This window comes from Anguilla anguilla, chromosome 2 (genome assembly GCF_013347855.1).
Source record: "Anguilla anguilla isolate fAngAng1 chromosome 2, fAngAng1.pri, whole genome shotgun sequence".
Taxonomy (NCBI): Eukaryota; Metazoa; Chordata; class Actinopteri; order Anguilliformes; family Anguillidae; genus Anguilla; species Anguilla anguilla.
Window position 1 is genome coordinate 76029498 of NC_049202.1, and position 16335 is coordinate 76045832.

The 16335-nt window shown below is 47.8% G+C and overlaps 2 protein-coding genes across 5 annotated transcripts in view; one reads left to right on the plus strand and one right to left on the minus strand.

Annotated features, from left to right (window-relative positions):
- Positions 1 to 7893, plus strand: part of st6galnac (ST6 (alpha-N-acetyl-neuraminyl-2,3-beta-galactosyl-1,3)-N-acetylgalactosaminide alpha-2,6-sialyltransferase) — a 16058-nt gene extending 8165 nt beyond the window's left edge. Inside the window, exons 5-10 of one of the 3 annotated variants that reach the window (XM_035406104.1) lie at positions 208 to 382; positions 1786 to 1924; positions 2822 to 2925; positions 3224 to 3307; positions 4126 to 4225; positions 5552 to 5616. In XM_035406104.1, coding sequence (XP_035261995.1) covers positions 208 to 382; positions 1786 to 1924; positions 2822 to 2925; positions 3224 to 3307; positions 4126 to 4225; positions 5552 to 5563 — 614 coding nt within the window. In that variant the 3' untranslated portion in view covers positions 5564 to 5616. The other 2 variants (XM_035406103.1, XM_035406105.1) reach the window with 2 other exon arrangements.
- LOC118221233 (parvalbumin-like EF-hand-containing protein) lies at positions 7485 to 16062 on the minus strand. Of its 2 annotated transcripts, none has more exons than XM_035406106.1 (5): positions 15941 to 16062; positions 13020 to 13142; positions 11795 to 11930; positions 9655 to 9770; positions 7485 to 8460 (listed from the first exon to the last, which is right to left on the minus strand). In XM_035406106.1, exons 2-5 carry the CDS (start codon positions 13123 to 13125, stop codon positions 8417 to 8419), a joined length of 402 nt encoding a protein of 133 aa, XP_035261997.1. In that variant the 5' UTR covers positions 13126 to 13142; positions 15941 to 16062; the 3' UTR covers positions 7485 to 8416. The 2 variants fall into 2 exon arrangements, with proteins under 2 accessions (XP_035261997.1, XP_035261998.1); XM_035406107.1 differs by having other exon boundaries at positions 13020 to 13182; positions 15941 to 16037.
- Positions 16063 to 16335: the final 273 nt, after the last annotated feature.

The following is a 16335-nucleotide window of genomic DNA, read 5'->3' on the forward strand; positions in this document are numbered from 1 at the left end:
ATAGGAACTTCCGGTGTACATTGCTGCAGTGTTATGCCTGGCCACACCCCTTTATGGCCACACCCCTTCAAAAACCCTTAATGTTTCTGCTTCAACAGCAGAGGAACGGAACTTTAACAGTGATGCAGTTTGCCACCCAGGTGTGATGCCATTTCCTGTGAGAAATGAGCACCAGTCTCATTTGTGTTTGTGACTTCCTGTCCGTAGCCCTGGAAGCTTCTCTGTCCGTCCTGAACTCCTCGGCCAATCGGTGCCTGTTTGACGACTGGGGCAGCCGGGGAAAGGGCGCGGCCTGCATCCGCTGCGCGGTGGTGGGCAATGGCGGGATTCTGCGGGGGTCAAAGAAAGGTCAGGAAATCGACCAGCACGACTACGTCTTCAGGTGGGGACTGTGGGTGGGCTGCCTCGCTGTTTACCTCTCACTTCCTCTCTATCATTCTGTTTCCGAGGCGATGCACACAGCTCACATGAGCTGAGCTGCGCCATCGGACTGGATTTACGCGTTACTGACACAGGAATGTCTGTCCGTGTAGCCTTTCGCTTTGATAAAAATTAAGATAAAAATGAAAAATTAAGATATCGGAAATTGTATCTTCAAATTCCCTCTATTTTCACTTGGCAGATTCTTGCTGACATTTCCTTCAGAAAACAGTGTACTGACTAACTGGTCCACACAAACAAATAGTAGGGCAAATTAATCTAAAAAAATCATAAAACCATTACACAGTGGATAAAAGCACCAAATTTGGTACAAACACTCTTCGGGATGTATAGAACCATCTCGAAGGTGTGTCCTAAACTTTGAACCTATGAAAGGTTTTTATTGGAATGGTATGGTCCTTCTGTCCTCTGCCCCAACAATCAGGCTGAAATTCAGCCTCAACAATCAGGCTGAAATGCAGGCCTCTTCAGTGAGGCTGAAATGCAGGCCTCTTCAGTGAGGCTGAAATGCAGGCCTCTTCAGTGAGGCTGAAATGCAGGCCTCTTCAGTGAGGCTGAAATGCAGGCCTCTTCAGTGAGGCTGCTCGCCCCACAGGCACACGGCCCACAGACTGAATATAAGTGGCTAAAACATTTTGGTTGAAACTGTGGTTCTGTATTAGTTAGCGTTTCATTTCTGTGATAGTTACTATGCTAGCCAGGTTGCAGCTGTTAAAAATAAACACTGTATATGAGTGTCAGTGATGTGTGTGAGTGTCAGTGCTGTGATGTATATGGGTGTCAGTGCTGCAGTGTGTATGAGTGTAAGTGCTGCGATGTATATGAGTGTCAGTGGTGCGATGTATATGGGTGTCAATGCTGCGATGTATATGGGTGTCAGTGCTGTGAGGTATATGAGTGTCAGTGCTGCAATATATACGAGTGTCAGTGCTTCAGTGTATGAAATGGACCCCCCACCCTGGGTTTCCCAGGGCTCCTCAGGTTAGCCGATCCAGGTGAGATCCAGGTGAGATCCAGGTGAGATCCAGGTGTTCAGGTTGGGGTTCAGCTGGTTTTACTGAGAATATGAACCCGGTGACCGCCTTTCTGTCATTAACCTGCCTGTGTGTCATGTGACTACTTGTGTCAGGGCGCCATTCATATGAAGAGACTCTCCAAGGAGCTAAAGCTGTTCACCTAGTGTGATGTGTGTGTGTGTGCGTGTGTGTGTGTGTGTGTGCGTGCGTGCGTGCGTGCGTGCGTGTGTGTGTGTGTGCGTGCGTGTGTGCGTGTGTGTGTGTGTGTGCGTGCGTGCGTGCGTGTGTGCGTGTGTGCGTGTGTGTGTGTGTGTGTGTTGTTTTGCAGGACTAACGGTGCTGTGATTAAGGGCTTTGAGGAGGATGTGGGCTCTCGCACATCACTGTACACCTTCTCCACAAATACCCTGCGCAACTCCTTACTCAGTTACACATCTGTGGGGTACAAGGGCCCCCCCATCTCTGAGGTACCCACACACACACACACTCACACACACACACACACCTATACTCACACACACATATACTCACACAATCACCCACTCACACACACACATATACTCACACAATCACCCACACACACACACACTCACACACACACCTATACTCACACACCCATACCCACACACACACACACACTCACACACACACTCATATACACTCACACACTCATATACACACATGCACACTCACACACACACACACACACACTCACACACACACACACACTCACACACACACTCATGTACACACACACTCACACACACACACACACATATAATCACACATGCATACCCACACACACACACTCACATACACACTCATATACACTCACACACACTCACACATACACTCCCACACACACTCATACCCACACACACACACACACACATAATCACACACACATACTCACACACGCGCATACACTCACACACGCATACACCCACACACACACACACACACACATACTCACACACACATATACTCACACACGCATACCCACACACACACACACTCACACACACGTGCATACACCCACACTCATGTACACACACACACACGCACACATGCGCGCACAAACACACATTTTATTTAATGATTATACCCACTAGGCCTGTATTGTGCTGTAAGTAAATAATTAACTGTTTTAATGATCAGATCATTCGCATATTTACTCTAACTTCTCACCTGCTTGCTTCATGTTGGTCCTCCCTCCCCTCATCTACCTCTCCTTTTCTCCCTCCCTCACACTCCCTCTCTCCCCCCTCTCCCTTTCTCTCTCCCCCCCCTCTCTCTCTGTCTCTCTCCCTGCCCCCTCTCTCTCTCTCTCTCCCCCCATCCCCCTCTCTCTCCCTCTCTTGCAGGAGACTCGGTATGTGTTTTTGCCGGATCATGACCGGGACTACATCCTGCTCAGAGCTGCAGCCACTCACACGCCTGTGGACAGAGGGCCAGAGCGTAGTAAGAGGTCAGCAGGTCAAGGGTCATCTCTATCCTGCAGCGAATGGAGAAGCAGGACTGATGAAGTCTGCTGTGATGTCATCTCTGTCCTGCAGCAAATGGAGAAGCAGGACTGATGAAGTCTGCTGTGATGTCATCTCTGTCCTGCAGCGAATGGAAAAGCAGGACTGATTAAGTCTGCTGTGATGTCATCTCTGTCCTGCAGCGAATGGAAAAGCAGGACTGATGAAGTCTGCTGTGAAGTCCTCTTCCTGTGAGATTGACCTTTCTCCTCTTTTTCTGTCTGCGTTGTGTTCCCCTCACAGCCCGCCCCCTTATTTTGGGGAACATGTGACGGCTCAGAAATTTAAAATGTATCACCCAGACTTCATCAGGTACCTCAGAAACAGGTGAGAGTCACTTCTCAGCCCCACCCTTCTGTCTCAGTGTTACTGTCTCTGCAGAGGGACATGTCTTACACTGTCTCAGTGTTACTGTCTCTGCAGAAGAACATGTCTTACACTGTCTCAGTGTTACTCTGCAGAGGGACATGTCTTACACTGTCTCAGTGTTACTGTCTCTGCAGAAGAACATGTCTTACACTGTCTCAGTGTTACTCTGCAGAGGGACATGTCTTACACTGTCTCAGTGTTACTTTCTCTGCAGAGGGACATGTCTTACACTGTCTCAGTGTTACTCTGCAGAGGGACATGTCCTACACTGTCTCAGTGTTACTCTGCAGAGGGACATGTCTTACACTGTCTCAGTGTTACTTTCTCTGCAGAGGGACATGTCCTACACTGTCTCAGTGTTACTCTGCAGGGGGACATGTCCTACACTGTCTCAGTGTTACTCTGCAGAGGGACATGTCCTACACTGTCTCAGTGTTACTCTGCAGGGGGACATGTCCTACACTGTCTCAGTGTTACTCTGCAGAGGGACATGTCCTACACTGTCTCAGTGTTACTCTGCAGAGGGACATGTCCTACACTGTCTCAGTGTTACTCTGCAGGGGGACATGTCCTACACTGTCTCAGTGTTACTGTGTCAGCACTTCCTGTACAATCCCCTTCCCTAACGAGAGCTCAGGCCACTTCCTGTGGAGTTCTGTGCCGGATTGTGGGGTAGAGCCTGTGCACAGAGATGGGGTGGGTGGGTGTTGGGGGGTATATTTCAGCACTATGAAAATGAGCTGACATTTCTCTAAATATGAATTATTTTATTCCAGGTTTCTAAGAGCCTCAGTTCTGAAGACCAAGTATAGACATCTGTACCGCCCTTCAACTGGAGCTGTAATGCTATTGGCTGCCCTGCACACATGTGACCAGGTGAGAAACAGGAGTGACAGTATGTTCACAGCCCATATTAGTTTATATCAAATTCAGAGACACGCACGCACACACAGAAACACACACGCACACGCACATGCACACAGACACGCACACACACACAGACACGCACACGCACACGCGCACACACACAGACACGCACACACAGACACGCACGCACACACAGAAACGCGCACACAGACACACACACACACACACATACACGCACACAGACACACACACACGCGCACACACACACAGACATGCACACACAGACACGCACGCACACACAGACACGCACGCACACACACATGCATACACACGCACACACACACACACACGCACACGCACACAGACACACACACACACACATACACGCACACGCACACAGACACACACACGCACACACACACACGCACGCACACAGACACGCACACACACATGCGCACACGCACACAGACACGCACGCACACACAGAAACGCACACACACACACACACACACACACACGCACACACAGAAACACACGCGCACACACAGACACGCACGCACACAGACACGTACACACACACACGCACACACACAGACACGCACACACAGAAACACACGCGCACACACACGCGCGCGCACGCACACGCACACAGACACGCACACACACACACATACACACACACGCTCACACAGACACGCACACACAGACACGCACGCACACACACGCTCACACAGACACGCACGCACACACACACATTTCAGCACACACCCTTACATTTCACAGTTTACATTTAGTCAGCTGGATGTTTGCTGGAGCAATGGCGGTGCCTCTTCTGAGAATCAAACTCGTAGCCACGGGGTTAAAGCCCAGAGTCCCGACTCTTGTACTGTACCTGTTTCTAGTGCCTTCGGATAAGAACGCACTCCGCTAAACTGCACTGCGGTAAAGCCACACACCCTCCAACAAGAAGCACATCGAATCACCTACATTCATTTTCAATGAGAGCCGATTCTTCGTGTCCGCAAGGCATGCTGGGATAGCCGGCGATGTGAGGCCAGCTGGCGGAGTGACCGGAAGGATGGGGAACATGCGATAACCAATCAGATTAAAAATCACATGTGTAAACGGTCTCCAATTTCAAATTTCCCCCATTTCACATAGTTCTGATCGTATAAGAACCGAGCAGGGTTCTGTTCTGTGTTCTAGGTGAGCATGTAAGAACCGATCAGGGTTCTGTTCTGTGTTCTAGGTGAGCATGTAAGAACCGATCAGGGTTCTGTTCTGTGTTCTAGGTGAGCATATAAGAACTAATCAGGGTTCTGTTCTGTGTTCTAGGTGAGTGCGTAAGAACCGATCAGGGTTCTGTTCTGTGTTCTAGGTGAGCATGTAAGAACCGATCAGGGTTCTGTTCTGTGTTCTAGGTGAGCATATAAGAACCGATCAGGGTTCTGTTCTGTGTTCTAGGTGAGCGCGTACGGCTTCATGACGCCAGATTTCAGGAAGTACTCGGACCACTACTATGACAACACATACCGGCCCGTCGGCTTTTTCATAAACCACGACCTGCACATGGAGATGTCGCTATGGCAACAGCTGCACCAAGCAGGCCTTATCCTCCTCTACATGCGTCAGTGAGCGCTCTCGCCCGGTCACCGTGGAAACACCAGCCACTCCACCTGACTCTGGGTGGGAGGGGAGGGGAGGAGTAGTGTCCACACACTTCCACTGCAGCCCCTCCTCTGACCTTTTCATAGTTTCTTATTCAGATCATTTTATGTTGAAGTGTATATTTTATTTTTATGAGCTGCATTTATCAGTATAAATGCACTCAGCGAGGAGAAGAGATGATGATTTGCACTGTGGGGCCAGGCCCCTAGCTCGACATACCCAACACACTGCGGACTGCTCTCCTGTGGATGGAGCCTCGCTTCGTGCACTTCCTGCTCCCTGTTGTGCTTGCTGTTAGGGACTCTTCAAGTGCCTGGAATCTGCCATATTCCAAACAATCAAACTACGCTTCCCAGCGTGCCTCAGCACTGAGACTCATACTGGAGTACCTGGGAGAGTGTGTATTTCTGTGTCACATTCTGTACAACCAACGTATTCAGATAATGTACGTGCACATGGTGTTTGTTTTGTAATTGATATTGGCTCAGACATCACTGATTTGAGAGAGACCGCTTGCTGCCTGGAACGGGTGAAGCTGTCTCGTGCACCAATCACAGAAACTTCCTGCCCACAGCTGACTGTTGTGATTGGTGCAGATCAGTGATGAGGTCTCAGCGGCCTGTGCTCGGTATTCTGTCTGACCGTAAGTGCCTCAAAGGATTATGGGTACTATCTGCCAAAGTGTTGTGTTTCAGGATTGGGCTGCGCCAGCTTTTCAGTTGGAATGTAAAGCTCACACTGCAGGCTTAGTAGCTACTAGTTAGTTTGTGACTAGGCAGCTACTAAACTTGGTCGCACCATGTGTCCTTAACTCAGAAGTTAGCAAGCTCTTCATAAAGGAACGTACAGTCACACAAAATACACAAAATTATGTCGATGTTGATCGATCAAATCGCTGAACTCTATAATATGGAACGGCTGTCACCGCTTGCTTCAGTTGCCGAAACCAATATGGTGCCCAGTGCACCCCCCACCTCTCAATTTCCCCATAAGATGTAATGGAAACCTCCTGCCTTATTTCAATCCAATGGGTCCCCAGTCCCATTTTCAGCCTGTTATTCCCGTAATGTTGGCCAGGAGGGGGTTCACAGTTTTCGAACAATCCTTCAGTACATTCAAATCAGTCTGCCATTGAAACCTTATTAATTACACCGTTTTTTCCGGGTCAGTGTGAATATTTAGTTTATACGCAGGGTTGTGTTCTAATTATGTTGTGTGGTCCAACAGGTTTTATTTCAGTCCTGTGCAAGTTTTAACTGAGTGTAAGTTTGTTACGGCTAGGCTGAGTTCTTATTTATGCACAGTTGATGCATCCAATCCCAGGAGTGGTTCTGTGGCTCCGCCTCTTCCTCAGAGGAGCCAATGGAGAGGCAGAGTGGACATAGAGGGTGTGGCACTCTCAGCTTGTTTCTCTGGCATACGAATTGGACACACATGCAGTAATCTACACGTGTCCTGTGTGGAGACCACTCGCCTCATTCTGTCACCAAAAAAAAAAGCTTTATTGTTTGTATAAACTAAACAAATTCCGTTTTCAGATTAAAAAAAAAAAAAAAAACAACATTTATGAATCCATAGGAAGTCAGTCTTTACAGTGGAATTGGAGGTGGGGTTTCCTAATGCCAAATATTTTATTTTTTATCCTTTAAAAATACAATCGATAAACAGAAAGAGGAAAATTTTGTGAATACAGTTGTGACTGTGGAGTCCTTGTAACTATGTATAATTCCAACCTCTGATTCTCATGACTATATACTTTAATAACATGCTGTGTCATGCACAGTGCACTGCATCTCAGATCTCTAATGCAAGAATATGTACCTGACCACTGCTCACATTCTGTGGAACAAAGAGGCGTGGCTTCTGCAGAGCCCCTTACGTGCAAACTGCCCCCAGTAAAGATTCAGAGAGAACCTTTTAGCTAGAACACTTCTAAGGTCAGAAAGTGTACTGTGACAAGTTCTTTGTAAAATGTGAAATATGAATAAAATTTGATTTGATATGCTGAATGTACCATTTCTTTCAGTCTAAAGAGCTTTAGTGAACCTAATGATAGCCACGCCCCCTCCTTTCACAGGCACGTCAGTCCCTTTCTGAGGGAGTCTGAGTTTGTGTTTTTATGTAAACTGTTAAACGCGTGGAAAAGGAGGCTTGTGGCAGGAAAGTCATAGTGCACCTGCGGCACATTCCCCTTTATTTACCTGCTGTTTGAGCCACAGGTATTATGTTATATTAAATAAATCCAAGTTGTCATAAAGGAAAACACACATTTCCACCTGGTGTACCATCCTCTACTCCTGGCCTCTCCAGGGATTAAACACACAGCAAACAGACTGACAGACAGACCAAGCTGACCGGATGCACACATGCACGCTGAATTATACACTTCCTGTTTCCTGCACTCTCTCACCAACTAACTGCCGATGTGCAAGTTAGAGTGGAAAGGGGCTTGGCCACCAAGCCACCACTGGAGCCCCTACCTCCCCTGGCCCCACCCCCGGACCCACCCCCCGGACCTCACGCCACAGCACACTACTTCCTGGGTTTCTTCTCCAATTTGACCAGGTCAGAGAATTCTGGGAGACAGAGAGAGAGAGAGAGAGTGTGGGAGAGAGAGAGAAAGACAGCAAGAAAGACAAGGAGAGATGGAGAGAGACAAAGACATTGTTCTCATCTGGTAGCCATACATACAAATTCAGCCGATTAATGATCTGCAATAGCACTTGGCGCTGCTGACAGAGTTAAACCTGCAGAACCCTTTACAGAAAGCCTGTTACAGAGAAGCCACCACAGACTTCTAAACATTGAGAACCCAGTGCAGGAAACGCATCTCAATGAAGACGTCGCAGGGAACACATTGCAGAGAACCCGTCACAGAATATTTTAACCCTTGCATTTGTATTTTGAAAAAAGCGAGCTGATTTACAAAGCTAGGAGGTGTGACCTTGAAACCCAAGCCCAGGGTGACCGCTGAGAGTCACGCTTTCGTGCCGATGAGGCTGCATGAACATCTTCCTGTTGGTCTCTGCACAGAGACCCTGAGACTGAGGCAGAACAAAGCTCTTCATTGAGCCAAACTGGCCAAGATCCAAAGCACATACTCTGCTCACAACCTAGAACGCATTGGATTGCAGGAGGACAGGTTTCTCTACAAATGTTAATGTTCAAGCAATGTTCTCTTTTGAATTATTGATGACTCTTTCAAAACATAAGATAAAACCCTCAATAATGCATGTAGGTCACAGTTCATAACAGGATTAAGATGCAAAAGTGTATCTTGTCATGATTCCAAATCTCATCTATTTTGTTTGTATGGAAAACTTTTGGTGTGCACTCATCACTGTGTTAGGCAGTATATTCTTCCATAAGAACAAAGTAATGCAAATATGTGTGCAAGGCCTTGGCTGATGCTGCCCCACGCTGACCCCTGGTGGCTGTATTGTGTAAGTGCCACATGCTGACCCTTGGTGGCTGTACTGTGTAAGTTCAGCATGCTGATCCCTGGTGTTTGTATTATGTAAATGCAGCATGCTAACCCCTGGTGGCCGGATTGTGTAAATGCAGCATGCTGACCCCTGGTGGCTATACTGTGTAACTGCAACATGCTGACCCCTGGTGGCTGTACTGTGCAAGTGCAACATGCTGACCCCTTGTGTTTGTATTATGTAAATGCAGCATGCTGACCCCTGGTGGCTGTACTGTGTAAGTGCAGCATGCTGACCCCTGGTGGATGCACTGTGTCATCACTGTGTGTGGTTTTTCTCTCTCACCTCTGAAATCGATCCTCCCATCCCCGTCAGCGTCAGCCGCCTGTATAACTGCCTCCGCCTCCTCATCAGACAGGGGAACAATGGGCACTGAGCTCGGGACGGTGGACAGGATATACCTGCTCGGCAAGGGAGGGGTTTTTTGGGTGGGGGGGCGAATGCATCAGATTAACCCCTTGAAGAGTAGGTTTTTCTTGGAATATTTTTTTCAAACGTGTTCCAAAATTCAATTTCTTTCAATTACCAGTAGTGATTGTTACCTCAGCATTAGAATTTTCTACTTATGCCTTAAAGGGTTAAAACTGCAGTATTTACAAAGAAAACACAATTTTTAGTTGTATTATTTTTGTTGTTATGTTGGGGTTGTAGTTGTTTCTTTTGTTGTGATTATTATTTTGTTGTTACTGTTGTAGTTGTGGAGTTTATTGTTATTGCTGCCGCTGTAGATTTGGTTGTTGTTTTCATTGTAGTATACATTGACTTTGTTGCTGTTATTGTGATAGTTCTTTTGCTGTTGTTATTTTAGATGTTGATTTGTTCTTGTCAACATTCTTGTGGCGTTTGATTAGTTGTGGTGATTAATGTAGTTGTAGTTTATTTGTTGTTCATGTTGTGGTTCTTCATTTTCTGTTGTTGTTACAGTTATGGTTGTTAAATAACTGCTGTTATGATTATGGATATTAAGTTATTGCTGAGGTACAAATGTGTAGACATCCACGGTTACCTTCCAAAATGCACAGTGTCACCAGCTGCTTGTTTTACACAGATCCCTAACTGAACCCTCCCTTCACCTGGGTAACCATAACTGACTGAACCCTCCCTTCGCCTGGGCAACCATAACTGACTGAACCCTCCCATCACCTGGCAACCCTAACTGACTGAACCCTCATATCGCCTGGCAACCCTAACTGACTGAACCCTCCCATCGCCTGGCAACCCGAACTGACTGAACCCTCCCATTGCCTGGCAACCCTAACTGCCTGAACCCTCATATTGCCTGGCAACCCTAACTGCCTGAACCCTCATATTGCCTGGGCAACCCTAACTGACTGAACCCTCCCATCGCCTGGCAACCCTAACTGACTGAACCCTCCCATTGCCTGGCAACCCTAACTGACTGAACCCTCCCATTGCCTGGCAACCCTAACTGACTGAACCCTCATATTGCCTGGCAACCCTAACTGACTGAATCCTCATATTGCCTGGGAAAACCTAACTGACTGAACCCTCATATTGCCTGGGCAACCCTAACTGACTGAACCCTCCCATTGCCTGGCAACCCTAACTGACTGAACCCTCATATTGCCTGGGCAACCCCAACTGACTGAACCCTCCCATTGCCTGGCAACCCTAACTGACTGAATCCTCATATTGCCTGGCAACCCCAACTGACTGAACCCTCCCATTGCCTGGCAACCCTAACTGACTGAACCCTCATATTGCCTGGGCAATGCAATCACCCTATGGAGCTACTGGCCACAGTCAGCACTGGCATGTAAAGGTAACTTCTGAATGTGATTTAATGACCAAAATGTTTCTGCTTCCTGTATGATCTGAGAAAGGTCATTTCATGGTATGGAAGCTGATGAGAGCTCAGCTTCTTGAGCTGAAATTTTGGCCACAGAGAAATACTCCAGTCACATGCTGCCCCTGCTGGGCTGTTAGGGTACAGCGTCCTCCACAGCCTCACTTTTCTGCCACAGGGGACTGATACATTAAAGATGCGCATGCATACCTGTGTTACTGATGTGCTACCTGTGTTTTACCTGTGTCTTATCTGTGTCTTACTGTGTGCTACCCGTGTTCCTTGTGTCTTACCATGTGTTACTATATGCTACCTGTGTTTTACCTGTGTCTTACTATGTATTACTACGTGCTACCTGTGTTTTACCTCTTGTCTGTGCTATCATTGTGTTGCATGTGTCTTACCTGTGTTATCTATGTACTGCCTTGGTGTTACCTATGTGCTGCCTGTGTTACCTATGTCTTATCTGTGTTACTGATGTGCTATCTGTGTTTTACCTGTGCCTTACCTGTGTTACCTATGTGCTACCTGTATCTTACCTGTTTGTTACCTGTGTGCTAACTTTACCTGCTCCTGATGTGTGTGCTGCCTGTGCAGAATCCTGGTGAACCCCCTTACTTGATCTCATTCCACTCGATGTATCCACTGCCATCTTTGTCCAAGACCTGGAAGGCTTTCTTGATGACTTCCTCTTGCTGATCTGAGGTCTTGTATTGCCGCATGTATTCAAAGAACTTTGAGTAGTTGAAGTTCCCTGGAAAGAGATGGATTGGCTGTTCTGTGTCAAAGCTCCACCCCACTCCCCCACCATCATGCCCTCTGCACTGTAAACAGCACCCCCCCCCCCGTATCCTAACCCTAACCCTAACCCTAACCCCCCCCCCCCCCCCCCCCCAGAAACTGCACACTGTAGTGCACACTGGTTAGTGAGACTCAAAGGCTGCATCTTCAGTTCCCAGGTGGGATGCTGCTGTTAACCTTGGATTAGGTCCCAAACCGGACTTTCTTCTGTAGAACATACAGCTATTTTAATAGAGTGAATGCATAATCAATATAAAGTGAGACTTTGTAAGCTGCTCTGACTCAGGGTCGACCCCACAGGGCCCTTCAGAGCCCCAGGACTGACCCCACAGGGCCCCAGGACTGACTCCATAGGGCCCCAGGACTGACTCCACAGGGCCCCAGGACTGACTCCATAGGGCCCCAGGACTGACTCCACAGGGCCCCAGGACTGACCCCTCAGGGCTCCTCAGGGCCCCAGGACTGACTCCATAGGGCCCCAGGACTGACTCCACAGGGCCCCAGGACTGACCCCTCAGGGCTCCTCAGGGCCCCAGGACTGACTCCATAGGGCCCCAGGACTGACTCCACAGGGCCCCAGGACTGACTCCATAGGGCCCCAGGACTGACTCCACAGGGCCCCAGGACTGACCCCTCAGGGCCCCTCAGGGCCCCAGGACTGACCCCTCAGAGCCCCTCAGGGCCCCAGGACTGACTCCACAGGGCCCCAGGACTGACTCCATAGGGCCCCAGGACTGACCCCTCAGGACCCCTCAGGGCCCCAGGACTGACCCCTCAGAGCCCCAGGACTGACCCCACAGGGCCCTTCAGGGCCCCAGGACTGACCCCACATGGCCCTTCAGGGCCCCAGGACTGACCCCTCAGAGCCCCAGGACTGACCCCACAGGGCCCCAGGACTGACCCCACAGGGCCCTTCAGGGCCTCAGGACTGACCCCACAGGGCCCTTCAGGGCCCCAGGACTGACCCCACAGGGCCCTTCAGTGCCCCAGGACTGACCCCTCAGGGCCCCAGGACTGACTGACCCCTCTGTGCTGGGGTTACCTTGCATTCTCATCTCGCGCGGAATGCGGTCGATGTCCTGGTCGCTAAGGCTCGCTCCCATCGCCAGGGTAACCTTCTTCACCTGCAGACTGAAGTCATCGGCCATGTTGGGATGTCTGTGTGCTGGAGGGAACACCGTATACACCGTAGTTACTCCTGTGTGCTGGAGGGAACACCGTATACACCGTAGTTACTCCTGTGTGCTGGAGGGAACACCGTATACACCGTAGTTACTCCTGTGTGCTGGAGGGAACAATGTATACACTGTAGTTACTCCTGTGTGCTGACATTCAGTGCTCTGTTCCTTTCCTTAAAACATTTTCCCTTCATAGCTTTGTGTCTTTATTATGTCAAGGGATAGAAGCAACAAATTTGACAATTAAACAGCAATTCCATATTCCATTATGGCTCTAAAACCAGCATACTTTTTAATATTGTTCATCCAAAGTCTTGACTATTACATTCCTAGCTTTGTTCCTGAAGGCATTTAGGAATTTAAAAGAATATACTTCTGTGCTCAAAATTGTTTTGCCTAAGCTGTGGTATACATACCCCACATGCATATGAATATTCATCTCATTATTATTCCCGCAAATACAAGGATAAGGAAGAAACTTTGCCATTCATTGATGACCAACTAGGCCTTCAATTGGCTTGACCTAGTGAGATCCTTGCTAGCTGGTTGGCTAGTTAAAATAGTTAAGCTAGCAAGCTAATAGCTTATTTCTAGAGCTTTTATTTTATTTTCTAGAGATGATTTGCAACCAGATTTCTATTTGAGACCATAACATGTTTTTAAAGAATAGCAGCATATTGGGCATTTGAGATGCAAAGGATCACATGCTCTGTGCCTCAAACCTCTGTTTCTGATACTGAAACAGAGCATTGGCATTTTCCGATTGTAGCATAACTTCAAAGGAGCATCCTCATATGTTTCAATGGCAAAATAAATCTTATCAATCTAACCAATACCAGAAAATTTCAAACTACCGTATAACATTCCCAGCTGCTGAACTGGCAGGCAGGCTTTGTTGCTTTGGTGCTGAAGCTCATCTGGGCACTGCCATTTCTTTAACCTCTATTTTCAGTTCAAATCCAAATGAAACCTTGCCCAGCCATTGGCTGGCGCATGAACCTTGTGCCAATCAGCGCTCTTCTACTGCATATGCTGCATTTGCAGCATAGCCAAACAGAAACCTTCGCTAGGTAGACTATTTGTTTCCTCAACACATGCGGTCTAAAATGTGTATGTCTTTTAATTATATTATTATATTATATATCTTTGTAAAGACATATTATTCAAAGACTGACTGTAATACGAAGACTTAAAATAAAGTCAACTTAACCTTTAAAAAAAAAAAAAAAAAAACTTGTCCAGCGATATCCCAACGCTTCCAAAAAACTACAAATATGATGGCAAATGTTCAGTTGGATGCTAGTGCCCCTGATCTCCACACATAAAATTACATGGAGTGTGCTCCCCTCGACTAGAGCATCAAAACAGAGACACCCCCTCCCTCCCTCAACAACAGTACAGCAGTACAGATGCCAAGAGAGGGCTTTGACCCATGCAGAATGTTAGTCATACCCAGCATTCTGGCAGGGCCCGTCCTGAGCAGGTGTCCTCTTACCCCTCTGAGGAGGTGGTTATTCGTGGAGAAGAGGGTGTTGTGATAACTCAGGGTAACATCATAGGCCTGCATGTGTAGGGGACTCTTGGGGCTGTCTGCTGTTACCCCCCCCCCCCCCCCCCCCCCCCCCCAAATGCTACTGAGAATGACAGGGATTCCCATGAGTCCTGTCCCAATCCTGGGTCTGGACCTCAGACAGACCCCATCCAGGCTTTCAGATCTCCACCCCAAACTCACAAAAAATGACACCATTGGACCTTCCCCTCCACTGTATCCATCATGCTTACGGTCCCCAGCAGACATAAGTGACTCTAAACTCAATACGTTCCTCTCTCTCCACATGGCCAAGCGGCTGGAACACCTCTTATGGTGATAGGCTATAAAAACCCCAGGGTTCTTGTGCTTCCTGCTAGCAAAGACCCTGCAGACCACACACCACTGCCCATAAGCAGAGATCTACCAGCTGACGACTTCACGTTTCCCAAACCACCAAGCCCACTGGAGAGATGACAGTGATCATGCTATTTTAACGCAGGTGATCGCACAGATAAGAAGTTATGCTAACACGTGATAGCAGAGTAATTGCTAACGTAACTGACAGCAAAGTTAAATTGCTATGCTAATGCAGGTGATAAAAAAGTGAAATACTGTGCTGACATAGGTGATAGCACAGTAAATATGCTACGCTAACCCAGGTGATATCACAGTAACAATGCTATGCTAATGCAGGTGATATCACAGTAACAATGCCATGCTAAGGCAGGTGATATCACAGTAACAATGCCATGCTAAGGCAGGTGATATCACAATAACAATGCTATGCTAAGGCAGGTGATATCACAATAACAATGCCATGCTAAGGCAGGTGATATCACAGTAACAATGCCATGCTAAGGCAGGTGATATCACAGTAACAATGCCATGCTAAGGCAGGTGATATCACAATAACAATGCTATGGTGATGCAGGTGATATCACAGTAAAGATGCTATGCTAATGCAGGTGATATCACAATAACAATGCTATGCTTATGCAGGTGATATCACAGTACCGATGCTATGCTAAGGCAGGTGATATCACAGTAACGATGCTATGCTAAGGCAGGTGATATCACAGTAACAATGCTATGCTAAGGCAAGTGATATCACAGTAACGATGCTATGCTAAGGCAGGTGATATCACAGTAATGATGCTATGCTAAGGCAGGTGATATCACAGTAACGATGCTATGCTAAGTATTGAGTGACCTCTCCACGTTTTCAGTAAGTGCTGTGTGCTCAAGCTTACTCACCAGCTCAACGTTGTCTTGTCGGGGGGCGTCCCACTGCTTAACTCACTCTCCCCTCTTCAGCTTTTATACTCGGGGGGGCGGATATTTCCATCAGTGCCCTGCACCTGCCACTCTACCCTGACCCCCCCTCCCCATAACAGCCATGGATCTCTTTTCTCTACTCCGCCTCCCTTCCTCCCACCCCCCCCCCCTCTCTCTCTCTCTCTTTCTCTCTTTCAGAGCACCAAGATGAAGATACAAGTGGAACATGATAGTGCTAAAAGACCAAGATACAAGTGATACATGAAAGTGATACTTGATTGGGCAAAGCCCTGCAGGGGAGTAGTGTTAGTCATGGTAAGATCTGGAGAGATGCATCTTCAGACCACAGCGGAAAATGGGCATGGACCATTTTG